Genomic DNA, 23,164 nt, shown 5'->3' on the forward strand with positions numbered 1-23,164 from the left:
TGAGTCAATATAGTGACAGTTTCAGCAAATGGGATAAAAAGTTGTTTTTATAAAAGTTACCTACTACAGCTTTATTTGTATTTTGACATTATAACGTAATCAGATTACGCAGAAGTTTCCAAAATTAATAAAATATGACATTTTATTTGCAGTCAGTTAGATGTATCGACCCTTAAAATGCTCTTCTTCTCCCGTGTGACTTAAGTCTCAGTGTTTCAAATCTTGCATTTGAGCAGGAAGTGGTGATTTGTGGCTTATTTCCTGTCTTGGAGCGTGTGGAAGTTGTAACTCTGCGTGTTACTACACAGGTCTATCCCTTGCCAAAGATGTCAGAGATAAAAAAGAGGAAAATCAATAGTGAGAAGTGTATAAAGACACACACACACCCTGACACTGTAACTCAACTTTGTCAGGCATTTACCATGCGCGAATGCATGTGTGTGAGTGTTCAAGCATGACAAAGTTTTTGTGTGTGTCCCGGTAGTGTGAAAGGAGTGTGAAGGAGAACATACCCCCATCCCTCTTTCTCTCTCTCTGTCTCTCTATCAGGGTGGTGAGGTTGGACTGGTCCCGTCCAGGCACACCCAGTGGGATAATGCTTGGCTATGCTGTCTTAAGACGGACCCTGAGGTCATGTGGGTCAACAGGGGCCACATCCTCTGTGGGGGATGAGGCAGGAGGTGCAGGTGGTGTAAGGTTCAGATGTTCCTACCTGCAGTGTCCTGCCGGTCACGGTGTGTGTGGGATGTCCTGCTTCCATCCTTACATTCAGGTGATTATGCTCTGGTCATGAAGTGCTGTATTCTGTATGAGGTGGGGCTATGGAATAATCTTCATCCAGATTATTGATCACTCATCACATACATTTTGCATGGACGATCCTTGCATTACTTGCAATACTGTAACACTGCTCGGCTGAAGGAGGTTTAAAGCCATCCAATATTGATTGTTTTGAATGGGGACTGCATTTTTCATTTTGTGTCAAAATTGAGTCTCCCCTCGAACAACACACACTTCTGTATGCAACATGTAATGAAAGTGTGTTGTTGACATATACAACATAATGTCTTTAAAAGCAAACATAACACAAATGTTGTTTATGGGTGCACTGAGTGATGCATGTTGGGGGTTAATATTTCTCCTCTCTCCTGCTCGGCTCTGTTATGTTTGGTCTTTCATCTTTCTTCTGCTGTAATCCTCTCTCCTGTGCCCTTTTCACCTGAATGTGAGAGCCTCTTTTAACTAGAACTTGTCATGAGTAATCATTAAAACCTTCACTGTACAACAACAACAGCGTGTAAAACAAGACAGAAGTCCAGGGTCTTTGCTTTGGCTGCTGATCTGAAGAGGAGAATACATGGTTGCTGTGTACTCCCTCAGGATATTAGTCACCAGACCTCAGACAAACACACACACACACACACACACACAAGCACAAAAAGAAACACAGGGACCCACAGACAAATACACAACCTCACATTTCTTCTTCTGAGTGCACGCTATTTAAGTGGGATGCACGGTCATCCTCGCAGTGATTAATTTTTCTAAACAGATTAACTTGTCATCTGCGTTCACTTCCATCCTTGTGTCATTGAATGCCAGCCAAATTGGCACAGTGGAGCCGCCCGCCATACATTTACCCACAGCACAAACAATAACAACATTGAAGCTCACTTACAAATACACACATACACACCTACTTAAGTACTGCAAGTGGGCATACTTGGATGGAGCACACGCAAACAAATAGTCAGGTACATTGAAAACAATCACCTGTATCCCAAACATGTTCTCACACAAACATTGTGTATTGGTATTATTGGTGAGGTATGTATGAAGAAAGCTCTTATACAATGATTTTTAGGGAGTGTGGTGATACAGTGCCATAGGAACATTCCCTGTAATGATCAAATGGCCCCTCTTTGGCAGATAGTCCCATGATTTTAATGCACAATTAAATGTGTCTGTATGTTTGTGTGAATTTAATATGTGTATATACAGTATATCTTATATATCTTATATGTGTGATCAATTGTATGTCATCCAGGTTTGCTGCAGTGGACTACTGTACACTAAGAAACCACATCATCATTGCTGTGAGAGCAGTTACCTGAGTTTGACTAATTCCTCCAACCCAGTCTGCTGCAATGGCAAACTGCTCCCAGCTCTCCCTGACCACCAGTGCTGTGGAGGATACTATGTTCATGTAAAAACCAGTGAGTGTCAGATCACTTCATATGTTTGCACTCACATGAGATCTTTTTGTACCTGACTTGAGTCTAATCTTCTCCATGTCGTTCAAGTGTTTCCTTCATCTGTCCTTGTCTTTGTAGATGAAAACTACTGCCCTGACCACACGCAGGGCCGGGTCTCAGTAGGGCTGGGTGACAGCTGCTGTGGGGGGGTTCCTTACTCCATGAAAGGCGGCCAGCTCTGCTGTAGTGGGAGCCTCCATGATGGCTATGGGGTCCAATGCTGTGGAGGCCGGATTGTAGATGATACACTGGTGTGCTGCGGGGATGCTGAGAGGGGGGAGGTGCATACATTTACCGCAGGTGAGTGAAGAAACACAGATACAAGCAGAAACATCTACTGTTGTTGGAATACTTCCATATTTCAATAAGTGGGACAAAATTAAATTTTTTGTGTCCAACAATGAAAACACATTTAACGGGCTTCTGAGCCTGTTTTTGTTTTGAGAATATTCTGTATTGTAAAATCAACAAAAAAGGCCATTTGTTTGGAAAACAAGTTACTCTGTCCCAAAAAGGATTTTGTCAGAGTTTAGGGAGACATAGAAAGTGATAGCACAAGAGAGTGAAGCAAAGAGGGCTGAGGTAGACACATGCTGCAGGAACGTGGGGTCGTTTCCCTTTCTTCCTCTCCCGCAGTGTCCCAAAGCACCCGGATACCATGGCACAGATGGGACCGTGCATGTGTGTGTATATGCGGGTGTGGGTGTATGTGTGTGTCATTAGACATCTTTGTCATGGCAGATGATGATGAAACACACTCGGGATGGCACCGTTGAGGGCACTGCCAAGCACACAGCAGGACAAATACGCACTCATTCTCTCTCCTTCACGCAAACACACACAAACACACTTTCACACGTATAGACATATTACACGCACACAAACACACACACAGAGTCAACAGGGTGCCCTCGGCAGGGTTCGCTTAGTGTTGAGTGCCAGGGAGAGACACGTGGACTCTATTCATCACACATAAACAATGGCCCATATGGGCAGGCCTATAGTACTCCATTAGCCTATCCGCAAACACACACACACACACGCACACACACACACACACACACACACACACACACTGACGCACACACAACATCCCTACATGCACAGAAATACATCCATGCTGGGAAAAAAGTCAGTAAAACTCTCTTTTAGAGTTTTTATTCTCAAACACTTATCTCATGTACGGAGCAATAGCTGTTTATTTGTTTTGATGTATTGTACTCTATACCATTACTCTGTTTCTTTTTTTGTTCTCCTTCATGAGATCCTTTTCTCTTCCAACAGAGAAAGCTATATGGTCATCCTTCATTTGAGGTGGCCTCCCAAGGAGTGCATATGCTCCCTACCTCCTCTTCCTCTCCATCTCCTTTTGAAATTTATTTCACATCTCCTCCGCTCCTTTGTCAACTTCATATTTACTTTCTTCAACTTGTTTCCCCACCCCCTTTTCTTTTTCCCCTGACCTCTTGCTCCCCTCTCTCCATCCACCACCTTCTCTTCCTTCTCTCCTTCTATTCCTACTCGTCCACCCTCCCTTCCTTTATGTGCCCCCTTCCCATCCACTCATCAGTCATTAGCGTTAGCTTCCCCATTGAGAACATATGGTATGATGGATCGTAGGGCTAGCGGCGCTAGCGAGGCTAAGGGCCATTTGCCGGGTGCACTGCGCTGTCGGGGAGCCCTGGGGCCGGCTATGCAACCTCGACCCCACACGTCTGTTTCAAGACACTCACACCAACACACACAACATGCACACAGCAACACCTATTATAGGATATGCTACTTAACCTTGGCACCACTCACTCTCATTGCTGCCTCTCACCATGTCCGGGGTTCTGTATTTTTAATGATATAGTGAGAGACAGATTTTTGAAAGGAAGAAAAATAGGAAGGAAAGAGGGAAGGAAAGAAGAAAGAAAGAAAGGAATTAATGAAGAAAGGAAGGAAGGAAAAAAAGAAAGAAAGGAAGAAATAAATAAAGAGAACTTTAAAAAATGTAAAATATGCATAGAATAAAGGAAACTGAAAAAAAAACTGAGAAAGAGGGGGAAAGTAAGTGAGAGAAAAAACCCAGGGAGAACAGAAGAGTGGTGAAGAGCTAGATGGAGCAGATTAAAGGAGGAGTGAAGGGTATCCCATTGTGCCCAGCTGATAGACTAGGTTAGGCTGATGTGATTATGGGGTCCCTGAAGTGCGATCTATCACACATTACCGTCCACACTGTCAACAACCATACACACACACTGCAGGGGAACAGCAATGCCAGGAGACAGCCGTCTGGCAACAGATACACATACTGGCTTGCATGAACATGTGCACACGTAGATGTACACACAGGGATCCACACAAAAACACAACAACAACAATACACAACCACACATCATTGCATTGCATGCATGTGTATACACAATGAATTGCATCAACGTGTACGCTCAGACAAAAATATACAACACACTGTTGTATGAGCACTCACACACACACACTCACACTCACACACACACACACACACACACACACAAAGCTGCTCAAAGCTGGACTATTCCAAAACAGGAAACCAGTGTAAATCAGGTGAAATAGAATCAGGGTCAGAAACATCATCTCACCCAACCTGTCCACAATGAAACACAAGAAACAAACACAAAGCTGAGCCAATGGACAGTGCTCTTCTGAGACATTCCTTTGGGTTTAACTAAATTGACGTCATTCCTGCTTAGTTTACCCCAATTAGAGAAAGTTGTTTCTCATTGATAGTACTGAGTCATCCCCATTTGATGGAGATATTTCAGTTTTAATCAATTTTATCCCTATCTCAGTTAAGCTCATTAATGAGAGGAGGTGATTGTATTGTGTACTTGTGTGTGTGTGTGTGTGTGTGTGTGTGTGTGTATATATATAGGTAGCATGTATCCAAGCGTGTATGTATGAGTTTACTGTGTACTGGGTGTGCATGTGTCTATGTATCTTGTTTTTTTTTTGTTTCCCTTTATTTATTGTGTTGTTTTTCTATTTGTAACCCATATGCAGCAATTTTTCCCTTCATCCAAACCAAATTTCTCCCAAGGGAGACCAATAAAGTAACCTTAACCTTAATACAAACATTTACAACAGCCATGTAATGGCTTGCATTTCACTTCCCAGCCTGCCACCAACGTTGTTAGATGTTAATACTTGGTTTAATTTAGGTTGTGACGTTAATTGACAAAATTCAGTGCCAGGACAATGTGTAATACCAATGTCAATTTGACATAGAATACTGACGACAGATGACGTTGATATTTGTTGGGTCTAAGTTGTGTTGTAAAGTAATTGTAAAGTAAACGTCTTCCAAACGTCTCATGCCAACGTTATCTTGACATAGAATAACCACATTTAGTCAATAGGTATGGAAAACAAACATCTGCAAAACTTCATACTGTAAGAATCCGCCCAGCATGAAATTCTAAATATTGTTAGACATTTCAAATATCGTCAACCTGAGGTGTCATTCCAACCAAAATTTAACGTCTATCCGACTTAAGAGTCCAACGTGTTTCTGACATCATATTGTCAGGTGCTAGCTGTGTATGCCATTTAGCGTACAAGTGCTCTTTTTAGGTTTCAGATCTATTTTCTACAATTTACGTGCCTAACTACTAGGACTGCCCTTTGGGAGTTGGTGATAGGAATCAGTCGGAACGCCTTAGTCGACTGAGATTGCTTCAAGGGACATTTTGGTCCCCAAATTTTGCTACGGAGTGAGCGCTCTGGACTTTCACACTACTCTTTGGTATAGACAGCTAGGTCCGCAATGTAGCGGGACAGAGGAAAAGAAACTTTTATTGTAAGGCTCCGAAATAACATTATCATCTCTCCTCTGCTTGGAAGTGGTGAATTTACAGCTCACATCAACTTAATACGACACAGTCTCTGGCTTTTGTTTGAAATCTAGTGCCGGCAAAAAAATGTTGCACAATGCTCATTTATCGTTAGCGGAGTTAGCTTGTTAACTATATTACATGTATGCTGCTGTCACACTTAACATCTCGCTGAGCCCTGTTCAAACTTTAAAACTTTGGATGGAAAAAAAGACGAATCGCCGAATATTCGAATACCGCATATTAAACAGCCAAATCTGATTTGACTGACATAAATCTAAGTAGGGTACAGCCCTACTAACTACATTAATTGTGTAACTGCAATTGTGTAAAGTAACACTTATATACCATCTTAAATAGCAGGCCTAGCTTCTGCTCTGGACAGTTTTAGTCTTTGGGGTATTATTGAGATAGTCTCTATAATCCTTTCCTCAGCATTCTCTAGTTGTTATACAATAACACAAAGTCTCCATGCTAAATCCCTCCCTTCCAAATCTGCCAGTTTGTTTAAACAGCTTTCATTTCACTTTCAAGTAGATTAAATACTGTTTGTTTTTGGACAGGAGTGCCTCAGTTTTCTTGCAGCATTTCCTCCTGTGCTGCAGGTTCGAGACCAACTTTTAAGCTCCTCATTTGCTCCTCTTTTCTTCTCTCTCTGAGTTTGTATGTAAGATGTTTAGCTAAGACTTAGGTAAGATTAGATGGTGTTTAAAGGAACGTGTGTGGTGTCTTTGGCCTCCCGTTGCTCCCTGACTCTCCCAAAGTCCCCTGCCTCACTGTGCGCGCTCCACTAATCATTTCCCCTTCACACTTTTTCTTTATAGTGTACAGTTCTTTAACTCTTCCATCTGCCCTTCAACCCCGCCTCTCCCATTTCTCACTGTGGGTGCTATCATAAATGCCCTCCCCACCTCACTTTTTCTTAAAGTAAGTGAATCTTAAAGATGTATGCATTTCTTTAACTCCTTCCCCGACTCCCTCCCTCTGTCCCAGCCCAGCAGGCCCCATCCAAACGTTCAAGGACAAATCTGAATATCCCTTTTCACCGTTTAAGTGTTAAAAGCCTGGTGGTGCCGGGGTGTTATCTTAACGCGCCTTGCCGTGCCATCATCAGAGCGCGTGATGAAAATGGCTGTGATGATGCTAAAAGAAAAAAAGAGGAGGGGGAGAAAAAGTAATAATCAAATATGTTTTTCAAGGGCACAGTGACCATTTGCTGGAGGGAAATTATCCCAGTAGTTAAGCTAGCTCACTCAGAGCCTGGCGGAGTTGTGAGAGTGGATGCATTTGTGTGTATAAGTGTGTGCAAGTGTGCATGGTTTATTACTTCAACTTGGTGCATGCATGCTTCACTTTCTGTATGTGGCTGACTGTCTGGTTCTCTATATGTGTCTGAATGTGTCTGCATTTTTACATGTTTCTTTATGCAAAGAGACACACATCCTTCACACATCCTTTCATTGTCTCTGCCAAAAGACTCATTTGTTTCTGAGTGTGCATGTCTGTTTGTGTGTGTGTGTGTGTGTGTGTGTGTGTGTGTGTGTGTGTGTGTGTGTGTGTTTATCATTGCCAAAAGCCCCTCATCAATGATGGGTAGCAAATGGCCAACAGTAGTGCATTCCAAACAGCAGCGTCTGGATGCTTTAGAAGATCGAGTACTCTCTGAACACAGGAAGACATTTCTCTCTCTGTTAATGTATTTATGATGATGGCTTTTCTATTAGGTTTACTTTAATGACTGGCAAGAATAAAACCAGAGGCTGTCAGGAGCACAGAGATGAGGACAGTCTGCTGTGTGTGTTTGTGTGTGTGCGTGCATGCATGTGTGTGGGTGTAGGTGTGCACGTGTTCACAGTTTATTTGCCTTTGTGTAATTGTTGATGTTGTTATGGTTATACATTGTGAATTTATTGAAAGTTAACATTAACTTCCAGGTATGGGCAGCAGATTGAGCTCACATACACAACCCAACACACAGATCTAGACCCACGACATATCAAATTGTGAAAAAAACAGTGATTAATAGAGGATGTAGTTGTAAAAAAATACCGTGACAGAATATTTTATTTGCATAAATGAGTTTTGCAAGCATTAAAACCTTTTGTTCCTATTCAACTTTTAACTCAACACTACAGTGAGTGGTGGCTTTTATTCAGCACATCATGGAGGTTATATGACAGAGGTGCCCATTGTTATATTTAAAATTTTGTCAGACACACTTAACAGTTCATCTTGAAAAAAACAAAATCCAAGGCAACTCTTCTCTGGTGCAAAAGTTAAAAGGCCTTTATTAAATGGCTAGTTCATGATGAACATTAAAATCACCCACATGTTTCGGCCATGCTCACTGGCCTTCATCAGGGCATAAAGCTGCAGGGTTCACAGGTGGCCTAAATGAGGCCCTACTCAGACATGGGTGGAGCCAATCAGCACTCCATTTGCCAGACTGCAGGCATATAAGCAAAACTCCCTTTACACAATGCACTCATAACTAGAAACCTGCATTATAGGGCCAGTAGGCAAACAATGAGAATATAACAGATATAATTAGAAAAAATCACAATAAACCATCAATAGGTCAAATTCTATAAGGAGAACAAAAAAATATATATACATAGACTGCATTCAGAAGCAGAAGTAACATATGAAAATTAATAGAATATATACATAAAACACAAAAAAAAGACAACCAAAAGAAAGAAAAAAAGACACTAAATATATGCAAACAGATATACGAAGCAGGGAACCTTTACATAGGAAGTATTAATTTACAAAAATGGAGTAAGGTCAAGGTCCTCATTAATTCCTGGATGTACAGTAGCTTTCAATTTGAAAATCCATTCCGCCTCTTTTTGATTGAGACGTTTCTGTCTATCCCCTCTTCTATCTGCCTCAGGGATATGGTCAATGCCCATAGCCAACACAGAGGAGGGGTCATTGCCATGATGTTCTTTGAAATGTTTAGCCATAGGGTAGTCCAGGTTACCTATCCTGATTGCATACTTATGTTCTGCAAGTCTATCTTGTAACCTGCGTTTAGTACGGCCAATGTAAAAGATTCGGCATACCTGACATTCAAGTTTGTAAATCACAAAGGTGGTTTTACAATTGATGAAATGCTGAATACAATATGTTTTATTTCTAACTTCAAAGGTTTTAGATATTATTACAATGAGGACAATGGCCACATCTGTAACAGCCCTTAAATTCAGATTTTAGCCAGTTATTGGGACGTGCAGCTGGTAAATGACTATGAGACACTCTGTCTTTCAAAGTAGGTGCCCTCTTAAAGGTCACAACAGGGGGTTCAGGGAAAATGTCCTTGAGAGTATTATCACATTCAATTATGTTCCAATTTTTCTTAATGATATTTTTAATTTTGAAGGCTTCTGTGCTATATTTAGTTGTAAAAAACACACCTTTAGGTGCCTCCCTCACAGGTTTTCTTTGTAACAAAGAGTCCCTATTAAGGGCTCCGGCTTTGTTACTTGCCTGTTTGACCATCTGTCTTTTATAGCCCCTATCAAGAAAATGAGCTTCCATCTCCTCACTTTTCTCTGTAAAATCTGATGCCTGATCACAGATGCGTCTCAAGCGCTGGAACTGGCCAAAGGGAATATTTTCTATAAGGGATTTTGTATGAAACGATTTTGCATGGAGAATTGTATTTCTATCTGATTGTTTCCTAAATATTGAAGTATGTAGCTCTCCATCCGCAGTCTTAGAGATATTCAGATCCAGAAAATTAATGTCAGTTTTGATGTAGTCAAGCGACAATTTTATATTAGAATTTGTGCTATTAAGATATTGATGGAATTGTAATAATTCATTTTCATCGCCCGACCACAGCAAAATGACATCATCAATATATCTCCCCCACCATATAATATGATGAGCAAAAACATTATTCTCTGCATTGAATACAAAGTCTTCTTCCCTTAACAGTTCATTTGGCTCGTGAAGGTGGATTCCCAGTATTATTATTAATTTCAGAAGATTACACTTCACTTGCGTGAGCAATAATATAGAAATGTAAATGCTTTTGAAATACAAGAAGAGTAGCTTAACAGATATAATTTGTAGAATTTTTGGTGCAGGTAAAATCTGCCTATTCTGCACTTAAAAAGGTTGTGAAAAGTTAGCCGAAGTATTATAATCGTTACGTCTCAGTGCCTTGTGGAAATCCCACCTTAAATTCTGTTCTAAATTCTTGTAAATCTGATGAAGCAGTGATCTGATGCTACTTTATGTCATGCGTTACCTTATATTCCCTCCAGTCTTCTGCTTAAAGTTGCACTTGGTCAAAAAAGTTGTTTATTCTGACACCGTCCATTCCACCACTCTGTGGAAAAGCAAGAAGTTATTTCCTCTGGAGATGGACCCAAGACTCAGAAACATTTATATAGACAAATGCTCCCTGTTTCCACCAAACACTTTTGGTATGGTACCTTTGGAACCAACAGTAACCCTTCAGACATGGTACCTAGACCCTAGATCCACAGTACCCTTAATTGCTGGTGGAGTTGTTGTCACTCTGCTGCTGCTTTGTCCAGCACTTACTGTATTTCCTCATCACTGGTGACACAGATGGAAGTCTGCACCTTCTTGATTGTCAACAGAATGGATTTGCACTTCCGACATTTTCAGAACAAACAGAACAGGCTGCAATGAGTCTCTCTCGATAGGATATTTAAAAATAGTTGGTTTGTGCATTTAGTCTCTTCTAAGGCAAGCACAGAGGTTTACTGTTGCCATAGCCCACAGGAACGAGGCTCTGCAACGCTTTTTTTTCCCCCGAGTGTGGATTAGAATATATGCAGTTCACATAATCCCGTCAACAATAATATATTCCTAAATGCTTGAAGAGCCACTCATTACTAAAAGTGTATGTCATCCAAGAGAGCCAATAAATCCAATGGAATGGTGTGTTGATGGATTCATGTCATGCATTGCTTAACATTACAAGTAAATGTTCCACCTTAAAAGATGCTGGCTGTCGACCCAGTGAATTAAATTATTTTTTTTCTCAGACTACAGCTGCTGCCAGAGGCAGCAAAACATCCTTTCATTTTATAGTTACAGTTTAGTAATATATGTAAAACTCTCCACACTATACACAGTGGTTACACAACCTTCAAAACCAGCCACAGCTCAGCCCTGAGCAGAGTGACTGTCCGCTATTGACCAATCAACAGACTGCAGTGTTCACAGCTCCACCTTTTAGTACCAGATCTGTGTGCTAGGTACCCCAACAGAGGGGGGACCAAAAATGGGGAAGGTACAGAGCGGTTCCATTGGTACCATCCACAACTTTTCACAGTGGGAACAGAAAAAAGGCATACCGAACTGAACTGAACCGTACCGTACTGCATGATGGAAATGAGGCTATAGGTGTAAGAGAACCTCTACTTGATGACCAGCACGTTTTTAGCATTGTGGTGTTACTTGGGGCCTCTGCCACACCCCTAACTCAACAACTCCCAGATCACATCAATGCACGTGATGGATGACCTGAAGGAGGTGGGCCATAGGCCATTGTGTTGTCAGCTACCATGACTCTGAATGTGTAATGTGTAAGCGTTGGCTAGTTGCGATCATCAGGGATTACTTATGAGGTGAATGCATCTGCTCTGTTTCCATGTCTGACTGATGTACGGCATGTAGTTTATCTAATTTTATATTATGGTAATGGTATATATCATGATCTAGTAATCGGCTGTACTTCATCACATTAATTTCTTATTTTATGTGGAACTTCCATACAAACAAAAAAACAACAACTGCCTCACATGAGACGACACTTGAGTTGAAAACAAAAGACTCAAAACAGTAAAACTAAAATTCTTTGAAATGGAAGCTTTAAGGTTCCTAAGAACAATAATTTCAAGTGTTAGAGGTTTCTGTGTTTACAGCTTCACCTTGTGAAGTAGCTAGATTTTCGAGATCAGGTGGGAATCATGAAATTAAGCAGAACTTGTAAAAACTTGGTATTTCACTTGGGACCCTTCATCCTGCTACAGATCACAATAGGTCGTGTTGTCGTATAAGTTGGCAAAACCGTAACCTTAAAAATTGTTTATCAACCTAAGCTTTGCCGTAACCCCAAGATTAAACCTACAGGACACCCCATGCCTAACTGTAACTTCAGAAAGAAATTTATTTTATTTTTTTTGTGATCATTGATTTACAATGATACACTTAGATTTTTGCTCCTTGTACTGCTGGCACTGCTGCAACCACAGCTAGACTTCTGCAGATGTTCAAATGACTTTTACCTGATTGCTGATAAATTCATAAACTGACCATCATTGTGTGATACTGGAAAATATGTACAACTAAATAGTGTTAAAATATCTTGACATTGAGATGGACCAAATTATGTTCAACAACAAAATCTGATGAGATTTGGGTGGTGTGGGTCTGTATTCTGATATCAATGTAGTATCTTGCATCAGTAGATGCTCAAACAGGCAATGCAGCAGTTCAACTTATCTCATATTATATGCTGTATTATTCTGACCAGGTTTTCCTATTTTCCAAGCTTTAGAAATAAAACTAGCACATACTTTGCCACTCAGTCAAACTTCTCATTTTCATCAAACCAAATAATTCAGGATTTTGTTGTGCAGTCTTAGAAACATGCACGCAGGTTGAAAGTCTACTTGCCAAAGCATGCACAACTGTGTCCTGCAAAACCACGCCCATCTATACGACATACTCAGATTTCAGAGAGTCCCAAGATCACACAAGACTCCAGCCCAGATTTGCTCAGTAGTCTGCACCAGATCATTCTCGGAACCCATCGGCTGTATTCGGCGTCTGACAACCGGCAGAAGGCGATACAGCCTCTGGGGGCAGACCCCCGATTTTTGGGCATTCCGGTTTGAGGAGGCGAATTTCTGTTTCCGACTTCCGTTTATATATAAGTAAATATGCTGAACCATTGCGATTGATTCAGAGTTTGCAGTGACAGCAATTATGTTCCGCCTCGTTAGTTCACCGCACGGACCGTTTAACCTGGCAACAACTACAGCCGGCTCAAACGCGATTGATCAATATCACGTGGACTACAAACAGCCTAAAACCGGAAACCAGGGCTCTTCCGCTCTTCTTCCGGAGGCAAGATCTCCGGGGTTTGCCTACAGACTCTACATTCACTGAATGTAGAGTCTGTATATAGAGACTAGCGGCAGATAGCTCCCAAAGTAGAAACAGTATTGCCAAATCTCACTGGACACATTTTCACCATCGCACAGTATATTCTGCATACATCCACAGTAGACTATAAAATACACGTTTCATTTTTTATTTAGGCTAATTTTACTCATCTCATCCCACATCTTTTGTTGTTCCGTCTTTTTTCCCTTCTTTTAAAACTTTGTCAAACTCTTTTAGTTGTTCTTTTCTTTATCACTTTTTCTATCTCCATCTCAGTCCCTCTCTCTCTCACAGACACTTTTAACACACGTGAACAGCTGCTTGCTGTGTCTCAGTTTTTAGTGAATCCCTGTAGAGTGGTGAAAATATAACTGCCACCAAAGCATTTCCCTGAGCTCAGCACACACACACACACACACACACACACACACACACACACACTGAAACAAACACTCAAGACACAAACATGCAAAGATGCACGCGCACACACACACACACACACACACACACACACACACACACACACACTCAAATGCACACAATGTCACACACATGCCCAGCTGGTAATGTTGTTGAGAAAAAAAAAAAAAAAAAAAAAAAAGACGTCAGGAAGACAAGAGGACAACCAGTCAGCTGGGAAAAGAGTAGGTGTGTATGTGTGTGTCTTTGATTATGTGTGTGCGCGCTGCCCCAACATCCACATATGTGTGTCCACAGGGGAACACTGTGCACTGTGTGAGGAAGTCAATCCACTGCGATTTCATCTCTCGACATGGCATATAGTCTGGCCCCTCTGGAGCACAAAGTGCGCTCGTGCACACAGACACACACACAAGCACACACACTTCTTCCTGCAGTGAATGTGTGCATGTGTGTGTACTGGAGCCCAACCAATACTGGATTTTTGAGGTTGATATATTTATTGAGAGTTTGAGGAGAGCTGATGTAGTTTTTTTTTTTAACAAACATGTTAGCTAAGGATTCTTAAAATCAGTATTTCAGGAGCTGTGACCGAGATATTGAGCAGAAGTTCACTGAAAATTAAATTAGTTTTAGAAACAACTATAAACAATAACTCAAATACAACAAAAATAAATAAGTAGCAGTGATGATGCCAGGTACATGTGCTGAGTTCCTGACACATCAAAGGTCCAGTGTGTAGAATTAAGAGGCATGTATTGGCAGACATGGTATATAATATTCGTAACTGTGTTTTCATTAGTTTATAATCACCTGATAAAATGTGTTTTTGTTACCAGAATGAGCCAGTTATATTTACATATGAAGCAGGTCCTCTTCCACAGAGTTCATCAAAATGTTTTACAAAGACCAGAACAGACAGACCAAACACTGGCTCTCTAGATAGGACAGTGTTTCACGTTTTCACATTGGCCAACATAGTTCTCTTACATGCTTGGCACATGGGAGAAGTTTCAGTCCTGCAGCCTCACTGCTAGATGCCACGAAATCCTAGACACTGGACCTTTAAAACACAGTAAACCCATAGTCAACAATTTCAGAGGACGGACCCTGTTATTTTCCCTGACAGTGCCACACTGTGAACAACAGTTATGTGTTGAAATCATGAAAACAATGGCATTGTATGACTCTACCTGTTTTGAAAGTATTCCATGTCAGTGAAACCAGTGAGAGTGAAACTTGTTGGTGGATGTCATTATCATACCGTTGGTGATGTGTTGGTGTTTTTGCTCCAGTGCTCTGCACTGATCTGACGCCTGCCCGCCCCCCCTCGGCTTTTCTCATCTCCCGCTTTCTGAAGCCCTGTGCGCTAAGGCAGTGGTGTCAGCGGCACAGCACGTAGTTCCCGAGGACCACCTTTAGACAATTACCTTATTTTTAGGTTCATAAAAGTACCTGGATTCACAAATATGTAGGATATTACTCCCAACATTCTCCTTGCATTGCAATGTGTGCTGTGTCAGCAGTGTGTTCACTCATGTCAGTGATGACCCGATGATGATTTAATGTCCAGGGGACTGGCCGCGCTGAAAAAATATTTTCACCAACAGGCACCTTTTTCCTATCGTCTACGCATGTGTCTTGTACAAGACGAAACCCGTTTTGTTCATAGTCTCAATGAGGGGAAAGGAAAACATAAAACTCTTTTCAGAACAAAAGATATAGGTATATTTCTCAAAATGTTCAACTTTTGAATTTATACCGTAGCTCATTTACAGTTTGGTGGATTGTCCCACTCATTCCTTATGTCGCATAAGGTAGATGATTTTGGGTAGATGATTTTGGTGCTCTCTATCCTCAACTCAAGATGTGACATTTGTATATCGTTACGTATATAAACTGTATATAAAGATACATTATACAGTCAATGGTTTTGTGAATAAAGTTTCCAGATTGGGATATTATTAGTGTAATTTTCAGACACATTGTCAAAAACATACATGAAAGTAAGCAAAATTATTATTATATTAACTTTAGTAAAGCTTTCTCCAATCACTATCTGTATTGATGGATTAAAGTCAAATCAAAAACACATTTTCAAACACATCTTGCCAGCATATAAGCCTATACCAACACATAAAGGCTGTACAGTATCTGTGAAAAGCTAAAATCATTCAGAGCATCTTATTTTAATGATTTCGTCAGCTTCTCTGTGCTTGCTCCTTCCTGTTTATGAGTTTGTGTGTGTGTATGCCTTGCAGATGCCACTAATCTGTGTCTAGGAAAGCTTCTTCAATGTGACTCTGTGTGTGTGTGTGTGTGTGTGTGTGTGTGTGTGTGTGTGTGTGTGTGTTGGTATGCGTGCACACAAACTGAGTATGTGTGCACTTGCTCTGCACTTTGTGCCAAACCCCTTGTAATATATTCACGTATTTAAAAGTGTTTGGTTTGTTTAAAGTTGTGGAGGGGTTTTGGTCTCCTAGAGAGCTCGGATAACCCTAATCCACAACACACATTTTTATCAGTAGTTCATTGGCAGGGCTAAATATTGACTTATCATTAAGTGGAATGACTGAAACCCTAATAATAATTCACGTTGTCTAAGCACCTTGTGTTGACACGGCGCTCCCGATGCTATTAACGAATGTATGCAAATCCAACGTAAATCTGAAGATTAGGGCTGAAGCATTCTGCGATGCAAGAGAGAAAACAAGAGGTGTGTGATAAAATGTTGTCAACACATACACGCACATGCACATGCATGCATGCACGGACACACACCTCACAGAGAGGAAGAGAAAATAGTAGGTGTGTGTTTCAAAACGTTAACACAAATGTACAAGCATGTCACACACACCCATACACAGATAACGCTTACAAAGACAGGGATTGGATTTCTGCTGAATGGGTGATAATACAATATTGAAGTTTAGCTGCAGAACAGTAAACAAACAGTGTAGACCTATGAACTGAATGGATGCAGAGGAAGAGATAGAGAGAGCAGTCGGAAAGGGGAAGAGGAAAAGGAGGTGGAAATGAGGAAGACATAAAGATGAGGAGAAAATAGGAGAATGGAAAAAGTAGAGTCATGGCCAAGAGAAATGTTGGAACAGAGAAAGGTGAGGATGAATAGTATGATAGGACGATGGGAAAATTAGATAAAATAAAGCATGGAGGAGAGGGAAAATAAGGAGTAAGAACATAGAAGAAGACAAAGACAGCTGTGGAGATGGGGATATACAGGTTTATACAGAAGTTGGGAATGCAGAGAAAAAAGAACAGAAGAAAATCAGATGGAGGGTGGAGGAGCGGCAGGAGACAACTCTCGAACTTCAGGTCACAGGTGATAAAGTTTGCATTTCCTAGAGTCAGAAAAAGCATGAGAGAATGAAGATATGCAGAGAGTTTGAACAGAACAATGTCGAACGATACATGAAGACGGGTTGCTAGGTAGTAAATGGAGGGGAGGCAAACGGGTAAAAACTGTGATTCACAGAGGGCCTGGTGTCCGGATGGAAGGGAGGAGTAGAGGTGAGGATGCAGAGAGGACAAGGGATGAGTGGAGAGAAGCTATTTTGGAAAAGTGTTGAGCTGTTTATTTGCGCGTCATTGAAGCTGAAGTAAGGCGCTGGGGGAATTGGCCACCAAGCCCCCGCTCTGCAACAGCTGCCGCTGCTAAGTGAGTTACTAGCCGTCAGACTGCCTTTATGTCACACAATCACACACACATGCACATGCATTTTCCTGTCACATGTTGCCCGTGATGGATGCGGCGAGGATATAATGCGCTGTAACAGTGCAGGAGAAAATATGTGCCATCCCCCACTTTTGGCCTTTAAGTGAAATGATTGCTTAAATGAGCAGCATTTCATGTGCGCAAAGAGTGAACGCTGATTGGGTTGTTAAACAATAAGTTATTTATCACTCCACAACTAGCTGCAGCCCCATTAAAGGGCGAGGCCGTGATACAAAGCAATGACTTAGTGTTTAATGTCTGCTGTCAAATAAAATGGGCAACACAGCTGGGGGTAGATAGAGCCACAGATCAGCATGTCATCAACCGTTAGGATGAATTTACTAAATACCTCATGAAAGTTAGATTTTTTTAAATCTAAACTAAATAATCACAGAAGACCGAGGGGTTCTTATAATAATTCAGTCTGATTCAAAATGAGAAGCTTTTCTTATTGGACTCTCTCATTAAAATACAATTTGTCCTTTTTCCATCAGCACAGTTATGATGTTTTAGTTGAGCCGTGCCGTGCCATGCCATGCTCATTTGTATTTCCAATGCATCCTCACAGCAGGAGGTTACTTTGCTGACTCAGTGTTATAGCAGGACAATATTATAGTCCTAATCCATTGCAAGGCCAAAGCTTCACAGTCCTCCCCCTCAACTAAGCTAAGATGTCAAAGTAACCAGATTGGCTCAACTTGTGTTATTAGGAGAGCCACCAGAGAGAAGGCACCGTGTTTACCCTCTTTAATCTTTGGCTTTCATTAGTTTTGTAGCTGCTCCGTAAGCAGTTTTGTTTCAACCTTATGTACATGATTGAATCTTAAGCTAACACACTGAACTTCTCTCCTGTGTTGGGGTATCACATTGGTATGGTTTTGGAAATCCAAGTGGAAACCAGTTTATTTAGTCAGTATAGTGTTAAAGAAGGTAGGCAGGAGGTACCCCTACCCCCCAGATGGAGTCATTGGGGTCTATGTTTTATAAACGTCCTTTCCTACTGGACAAAAAAAAACAAATAACACCCACTAACATCTGGGTTTTGTCTTTAACGGAAAAGGTTACAATCAGAATTCATTCCCAGGGCAAATAACTAGGTATTTATCGGCTCCATCTCTGATCTGCAGTTATGGAAACATGACACTGGGGTGGACACGCTAAATTAGCTCCTTTTCCAGTGTGATCTGTAACTTCTGAGACTCTTTGTCATCTCAGTCACAAATTTTGTCCACATCTGTCCGAGCAACGCTTCAACATTGTTCCAAATTAGCCTGCACCGAGTCTGCCAGAGGGACTGGATAAGTAACAGATATAAAAAAGAAGTACCCACCTTAACATTTGCACTGGACTCTATGCTGCCTTCTACTGTTTACTAACCTGTTTTCCAATGCATCAAAATGGACACACCAGTAAAAAAAAAATAAGAAAAGAAGAAAGGAAAAAAACAATGGGAGTCTACACAGTCTGTCGCCTTTTTTCCTCTGTTTAGAAAAACCTACATATATGCCCCAATTTGGTGGGAAAAGGGTGTAACATTTGCATTCTTTATTGACACATGGCTTTTGCTGACAAAATTACAATTTTATTAAAGAATATTAATAATAGTTTGAAATATAGCCCCAGTCATTCACCTAGAATGACATTCTGTGCTGAAGACTTTTTTTATCCACAATAGAGCAGACCCTTTTGTAGGTTCTGTACAACAAAGCATTATTTTCCCCACCAGGAACGAGTCTTTCTACTTCAATTATGCAGACACTTGAAACAGTTTTAATTTGTCAATCATTCCCAGTGACTCAAGTTATTTGAATTTTAAAAATACAGGGCGCAGGTGAACGTGAAGAAACACGCTCGAAATTTGATATTCAGTTGCAAAACATTTACTGGGAAATGGAGTGATAGCATGTATTTTAAATGTCACCTTGCTGCTGAAGGTGAAGTGGTAGCAGAAAGACATCACCTATCACTGTCAGAGATGGCAGCTCTCAGAAAAACACACTTCCTCTGCCCGTGCACTCTTTCGACAGCCTGAATATTACTGCTGTGCGAAGAGATGAATACAGGAGAGGAAAACAGGCATGCAGGGGAGGCGGAGAGGAGGATGTATAGAAGAGTCAATAAGAGCAGATACACACTAATATTCAGAGCGCTGTATAAATACTGTGTCTGTGCAGGAGGGAAAATAAGGGTTTAGAGACAATACAGTCCAGCATGGCCTGGATCTCTATACAGTATGGAGAGAAGAAGAGCATACAATACGAGGGGGTGAAGGTAACGGAGTGATGAAGGAGAAGAGGTTAAGGAGGGAGGAAGACAGGAGAAAAGACAGAGAAGAGTGAGGAGGCTGAAGTGGAGGAAAGAGGTAGAATAGTTGGATGAGTATTATTAGAGGATGCCTTGCTTAAGTATGGAGAAGCAGAAGAGGTGATGAAGAAAAGAATGGAAAGGGTGATATTCTTTGTCACAGAGAGACACAGAAATACAACCACAGCATGTAAATTATAGAGATGTGTGTGATAAAGTTGCAGGAAAACTTTGATTTCAAGAGCACTTGGAAAGAGGGGAAGATATCCGAGAGAACATTGCTTTGAGAGTAAGTGTTATATTGGTGTATATCTTATTGTTAAAGGTATACTATGCAATCATTTTTTGAGTACTGTTTGTAAACAGTATCACCAGTGAAAGCGAAATCACTCTCGTTACTCTCTCCATATTTGCATTTTGTCATCAATGTGTCTTTGATTGTTGTAGCTTCCTCTTGGATGTGTGCTGCTTACGTTTTGGCACCTGGTTGCCTCCATTTTATTAAGTCCCGACGTCACCTGGGTGTGTCCAGGGATGGGCTGAAAGCAGCAAAATAAAAACAAAATAAGACGATATAGGCAGAGAGCAGAGGCAACACTGTTATTAAGAAAATCCTGCGTTGTATACCTTCAACAAACACGTCAGTTCTAGCCTGTAAATGAGCAGTGGAAGATGTTCCATAAATGATCATTTCCGGCTTCAATAAGATCAAAAATTAAAATGTGATTAAAACAATAATGTGATGCATGTCTTCTTGTCTTTAGGTTTTATCTGCTGTGGTCAGGAGTACATAAACTCCTCAACCTCTCTTTGCTGCATGGATTATGACGGATATCCCACAATGCACCCTGCTGGCAATGCCACAGTGACACTGCAGTGCTGTGGGTCAAAGGTCATACATCAGGAAGAGGAATGCTGCAATGGGATTGGCTATGATCCTCAACGACACGTGTGCGCTGACGAACCCACACCCGGACTGTTGATACAGGTTTGTGTGTGTGTGTGTGAGTGTGTGTGTTTGGTGTACACACATCTGTACATGTGTCTCTGTGTCTATGTGTACATACACACAAGTAAATCAATGTCTTCTATGTTGTATTTGCTTAGACATGTACTATTTTTGAGGTAATTTGTTTCTGGCTCTCGTACACTTTCTTTGTTAATAATCATGTGTCCTAGTTGTGCCATAAAGTAGGTCCTTCACATCTGTTTCTCAGTGGTTCAAATGTCCACTAGAAGTTTGTCAAAAGCTGGGCATCTCTTAGCAGTCTGTTCTTCAGCAGCCACATTTACAGTAAAGGGGGCATGTTTTGCCATCATTTTATTTTTTGTTTCACACAGTTAAATAATGATTTACAGATATTTTATGATCAGTTTCATAACATATATTTGTGAGCAGATGATAACAAGAATGAGGAAAGAGAGACAAATGAGAAAAAAGTATGGCTTTTTGTGGATCAGTGGCTGCTACTTCTGTATGGAGAGGTGCGTGTGGACACAGATTCAGAGCCAGGAGCGGTGAGATAGTGACATTATTGGTTTTGCATGTACAGAAGTGTAACTCCAAATACTTGAGAGGTCTTCTACACCTCATTGTACCTGCACTCACTACCTCCATGGCAACAGTGCCCCCTGTTTGTTTTCACAGGGTGACTCTAACCAGCGCAGTACTGTGACTGAGGCTGATCTAGAGTGAACCAAAAGTAGCATGAATCCCGAAAAAACTGTTCAGACAGAGGTCGCATTGCACAAGTCAGTCCTGTGTCTGATTTAGGACCACATCTGAAAGTGGTCAAAATCAGAATTGAAAAGATCGGATTCTGTTTGATTTTGCCTTTCATAGTTATGAAACAAACAGATCTGAGTCATCTATGAAAACAAAAAAAAAAAAATCAGATTTGGACCACCTTTGTCTGAACATAACCTGTGTGGAAGGATAAAGAGCAGTGACAAATAAACGGGAAGAACTAAAAAAAGCCGTATGTACAGAAGGACAAAGTCAATAAGGATTGAAAAAGACATTTACGTCAATTGCCAATAATTGCAGGGTTAAAATTCACAAGTAACTTCCACGCTTCAGGAACACAAGCTACTCCACCAGAAAAACGTATTCGGATGTTGGTGGATAGAATTTCTTCTTCCTCTCGCTTTCTCTCTCTCAAACTCACACTCATTGTCACATCAGGAGTTGGGGACTGGGCCATCTTCCATTTATCAACTGGGGTCATGTGGTGTTTGTGTGTTCCTAAGTCAGCATGAGACAGGCACATGCATACACACATACACAAACAGAGCCACACACACACAGGGACAAAGGGTAGGAACTCTCATTAGCTCTAATGATGTCATTAAGGACCATGCTTACCACACACATGCACACAAACTAGCACATCCTGCATGTTCCTGTGTGTGGGAGACAGAGAGACACTTCAGAATTTATATGAGTTAATAGTAAACTTCTATAAGAGGTTTCTGTAGTTGTTGCCTGTGCCTGTGTGCTGTGCAGTCATACAGACAAATCACATTAGCAAAATAAACATTTTGAACCCCTCTCTGTCTCCTCCTCCCCTGACCTCTCTTACTGTTTAACTCCTCCTTCTTCTCATCTCTTCTTTTTCTCTCCACTCTCTCCACTCTCTCTTCGTTATCTGCCTCTCTCTTCTTGTGCTCTGTGCAGCACCAGTGCTTGCAGGGCGCTCTGTGTCCCGTAGCCACAGCATCTACAGCTTACTGTGGCTCCTGTGACCTCGATCCATCTACGACTGCCTGCACATGGGTCCTGTCTGCACACACACACCCTGACGCACCCTCCACTACATACTCACCTTCCAGCAACACCACTCATGAAACTCTCACTTGGGGCCTGTCTACACATACGAACAGAAGTGATAACACATACAAAATGGCCGACGCACACAGTCACACTCATAGTCACACCGAGAACCAGCAATTTGAGGGACACCTATGCCCGTCGCATGAGGAGGTGGTGTACAGTGGAAATGCCAACAGATACACCTTTACAGGTAATATGTGTGTTTGAGTGTGTGTTTCTGTGTGTTCAGTAAAAAAAACACAGGCTGCAGTTTAGAGGTATTACAGACTAGTACTTTTCCATAGGAATAAGTGTAGTTCATTTTTAGCTCTTTTATTGTTTTTTTCTTTAACTTTATTCACCTCAGTGTTGAGTGTCTTTGGTAATAAAGCTACTTTCCTGATCATGAGGGGACAGCTACCTCATTTGATGCAATTGACCCTTTGCTAAGCCCCACCTCTGGACGCAGACTGGCCAATCATAACGTAGCATTGGGCCAGCTCAGACCAGAGTCCGACAACAACACAGCTGTGCTCCATTGACTCTAATGCAATAGTTTCAGATTTCCTTCATTTTCAGGCTGGTTTTGTGGATTTGGAGCTAAATGTTGTGCCTGGGGCACGTC

At 41.3% G+C, this 23,164-nt stretch overlaps 1 protein-coding gene across 1 annotated transcript in view; it reads left to right on the forward strand.

Moving 5' to 3' along the window:
- The window catches only part of ush2a (Usher syndrome 2A (autosomal recessive, mild)), a 256,530-nt gene that overhangs the window by 162,620 nt on the left and 70,746 nt on the right, over positions 1–23,164 (forward strand). Inside the window, exons 61-65 of the mRNA XM_050054481.1 lie at positions 550–772; positions 2,048–2,216; positions 2,334–2,555; positions 20,492–20,715; positions 22,405–22,750. Coding sequence (XP_049910438.1) covers positions 550–772; positions 2,048–2,216; positions 2,334–2,555; positions 20,492–20,715; positions 22,405–22,750 — 1,184 coding nt within the window. The remainder of the gene's footprint in view (positions 1–549; positions 773–2,047; positions 2,217–2,333; positions 2,556–20,491; positions 20,716–22,404; positions 22,751–23,164) is intronic.

The sequence above is a fragment of the Epinephelus moara genome, chromosome 1 (assembly GCF_006386435.1).
Source record: "Epinephelus moara isolate mb chromosome 1, YSFRI_EMoa_1.0, whole genome shotgun sequence".
Taxonomy (NCBI): domain Eukaryota; kingdom Metazoa; phylum Chordata; class Actinopteri; order Perciformes; family Serranidae; genus Epinephelus; species Epinephelus moara.